This window comes from Chenopodium quinoa, unplaced genomic scaffold (genome assembly GCF_001683475.1).
Source record: "Chenopodium quinoa cultivar QQ74 unplaced genomic scaffold, ASM168347v1, whole genome shotgun sequence".
NCBI classification, from domain to species: Eukaryota; Viridiplantae; Streptophyta; class Magnoliopsida; order Caryophyllales; family Amaranthaceae; genus Chenopodium; species Chenopodium quinoa.
In genome coordinates, this window is record NW_018742523.1 from 5,016,469 (window position 1) to 5,019,860 (window position 3,392).

The 3,392-nt window shown below is 46.0% G+C and overlaps 1 protein-coding gene across 1 annotated transcript; it reads left to right on the forward strand.

Annotated features, from left to right (window-relative positions):
- Window positions 1–2,174: 2,174 nt before the first annotated feature.
- On the forward strand, window positions 2,175–2,996 carry LOC110719915. The gene has a single exon (XM_021898897.1). It carries the CDS (start codon window positions 2,175–2,177, stop codon window positions 2,994–2,996), a length of 822 nt encoding a protein of 273 aa, XP_021754589.1.
- The last annotated feature ends 396 nt before the right edge of the window (window positions 2,997–3,392 follow it).

Consider the following 3,392-nt stretch of genomic DNA (forward strand, 5'->3'; position numbering starts at 1 on the left):
AACTCTTTTATAATTAAAACCCTAACTTTTAGTACTTTATAAAATCTGAAATTTAAACACTTTATAATCTAAAATTTATACTCTTTAATAATCAAAACACAATTATAAAACATACTAATTATATTTCAACAATTAAAATCAAAACCCAAAATACATACTATTTGGGTCCAATTCACTCCAATTAGGTCGGTCCAAATGTTTTAATTACAAAAGCCCAAAAGCAAGGTTCAACTCTCCAGTCCAAATGCCAAGTCAGTCAATGCTCCAGTCAACGTGGCAAGCCCACTTGGTCTAAGGACCAATTAATCCATTGAGTAAAGGTATAAAAGCCTTCAATTGTCTTTCTTTACAATCATCCACATTAAGTCTCAAGCAATTAATTCTCTTGCATAATTTTCTCTCTTTAACACTGTACTGACTTTGGCATCTGAAGGGCCTTCCTCGGCACAACCCCCGAGGCTAGTTTTACGTGTGTTTGTTGTGCAGGAAACCCTCGGCCTAGTCATAACTTGGACCGAGATCAGCCTTCAACCTCAAAAAAGGGGCTAGCCGAAAGTCCTATTGTTGTCAACCGAAACAAATGTTTTAATTACAAAAGCCCAAAAGCAAGGTTCAACTCTCCAGTCCAAATGCCAAGTCAGCCAATGGTCCAGTCAACGTGGCAAGCCCACTAGGTCTAAGGTCCAATTCATCCATTGTGCAAAGGTATAAAAGCCTTCAATTGTCTTTCTTTACAGTCATCCACATTAAGCCTCAAGCAATTAATCCTCTTATATAACTTTCTCTCTTTAACACTGTACTGACTTTGGCATCGGAGGGGCCTTCCTCGGCAAAACCCCCGAGGCCAATTTTACGTGTGTTTGCTGTGCAGGAAACCCTCGGCCTAGTCATAACTTGGACCGAGATTAGTCTTTAACCCCAAAAAAGGGCCTAGCCAAAGGTGTTATTGTTTTCAACCGAAACAAATGTTTTAATTACAAAAGCTCAAAAGCAAGGTTCAACTCTCCAATCCAAATGCCAAGTCAGTCAATGGTTCAGTTAACGTGGCAAGCCCACTTGGTCTAAGGCCCAATTTATCCATTGAGCAAAGGTATAAAAGCCTTCAATTTCTTTCTTTACAGTCATCCACATTAAGCCTTAAGCAATTAATTCTCTTGCATAACTTTCTCTTTTTAACACTGTACTGACTTTGGCATCGGAGGGGCCTTCCTCGGCACAACCCCTGAGGCCAATTTTACGTGTGTTTGCTGTGCAGGAAACCCTCGGCCCAGTCATAACTTGGACCAAGATCAGTCTTCAACCCCAAAAGAGGGCCTAGCAGAAGGTCCTATTGTTTTCAACCGAAACATTTTGGCGCCGTCTGTGGGGAAAGATATCAAAAGCAAGCCAAAAATCGACCAATCTTAGCAAAAATGACTAAGAGTGGAAAGAGTACTAAGAAGAACGACTCTTCCTCTTCGAGGAAAGGTCCAATTCCGGTGAGAAGGAATCCACTTGCTCTACCATCACTGGAACCTTCTTCCACCTCTTTGAAAGCTCCCTCTTCCCCGGAAAGGGTAGCGCCGGAGAGGTTACCATCCCATCATACTCGTTAGCCGACTAACTCATATCGATCGAGTCAGTCCAATGCAAAGAGTCCTCCTCGAAGCTTCCATTCTCGGTCTCAACCGAGAACAACTCCTCAAACGGGGCCCTCTGCGGAGGAAGTGGCACGTGCTGTCGCGGTCTTCATGGACCTCATGAAGGCCCAAGGAGGTAACTTTCCACCACCCCGTGATCACTCACCTCTTCCGCCAAGAAACCTGAGAAAGAGGACCGGCCAAGAGAAAAGTGGACGGGCTTTATCCTTCAAGGAGCTTGGGGATAAATGGGAGGAGGACACTTGGAGGACCGAATGGGAAAGGAAAAAGAACCCCCAGTTCTTTGAAAATTCCAAAACCCGAGACTCCTAGGGCTACAAAAGCAGCAATACCACCTCCGCGTGGCAAAAGCCTGCTCGCCTAAACGTTCACGAATGTCTTGGCTCAAGGGAAGTGAGCGTGCATAGTCGCCTCACCTACCCAAAGGGAACTGAGCCCTATCCCGAGTCGTCACAGCCAGGTACAAAAGCCACTTCCACCTCTTTGAGAGGGAAAAGCGAGGTCCTATCGGCTAGACACAAAGGAAAGGCCGTAATGGTTCCTACTAGCTCACCCTTCCAAAGCTTGATTCTGGAGGAGCATGTTCCAACGGTGAAAATCCCGACGCACATCACTTATGATGGAACTTCGGACCCGATGGACCACATTGCCTCTTATGAGGGGCCCATGTACCTTAACCCTAAGTTCGAGGCAACCTGGTGCAAGTATTTCCCAACCACTCTCAAGGGTGTTGCACAAGCATGGATCAGTAAGGGAGTGAAGGAAGGATCAATAACTGGTTGGAAAGACCTTTCCAACAAATTTAAGAGTAAGTTTTCTACGGCGAACTGCCGAGAGAAAACGACTGCAGAACTGATGAGGCTGCAACAAGGGGAGGACGAGAGCCTCTTAGACTATATGACTCGCTTCAGCAGCGAGTCGTCCAGAATAACAAGTCTGGACCAAGGGCCGCTAGCCGTTTTCGCACTACACAAGGCCTTGCAAGCTGGAAAGTTCCTTGACTTCGTGGTCATGCATCCACCGCAGACCTTGGAGGAAGCTCTAGATGCCTCGGATAAATACATCCAAGCCGAAGAATGGAACAAAACCAAATCTCAGTCCCAATCCGGGACTGGGAAGGCGAAAGGACAACATTTTGAAGGCCAGGACCAGAGGAAAGGGAAGGCGAAAGCCTCACAACAGTCCTCGGCTCCTGAGCCGAAGAAAGAAAAAACCCCATTCATGGGGAGATATGAATCGTACACTCCTCTCGCCCTTCCACGTTCTAAAATCTACAGCATAACTAAGGACGAGGGGAAGTATAAAAAGCCGAGGCCACTACCATCGTGGCATCAGCAGAAAAACAAGGACCGATAGTGTGAATTCAACGAATCTCCTGGGCATCACACCGAAGACTGTATCTAGCTAAGGGATTAGATTGAGTATATGGTCCGAAAAGGTTAAATTAAAAAATATCCCGCAGACTGACGCGAAGGGAAAAGAGCCGAGATTCGGCAAGAACTGGATTTCCCCCGGAAAAAGGACAAGCCGCAAGGCAAAGACAATCCTGATATCCTTGTCATTTTTGGAGGAATATACTCTCGAAAAGCATTAAAACTCCACTTGAGGGGCTTGACCCATCAAGTAAATCACGCTGACATTCGAGTACCCCAGTCTCCGGTTCCGAATATCACGTTCACAGCCGAAGACTACCAGGGGGTGGCTTCCCCCATGATGACCTGCTGGTAATCATTACGGGCATCGTGAACCACA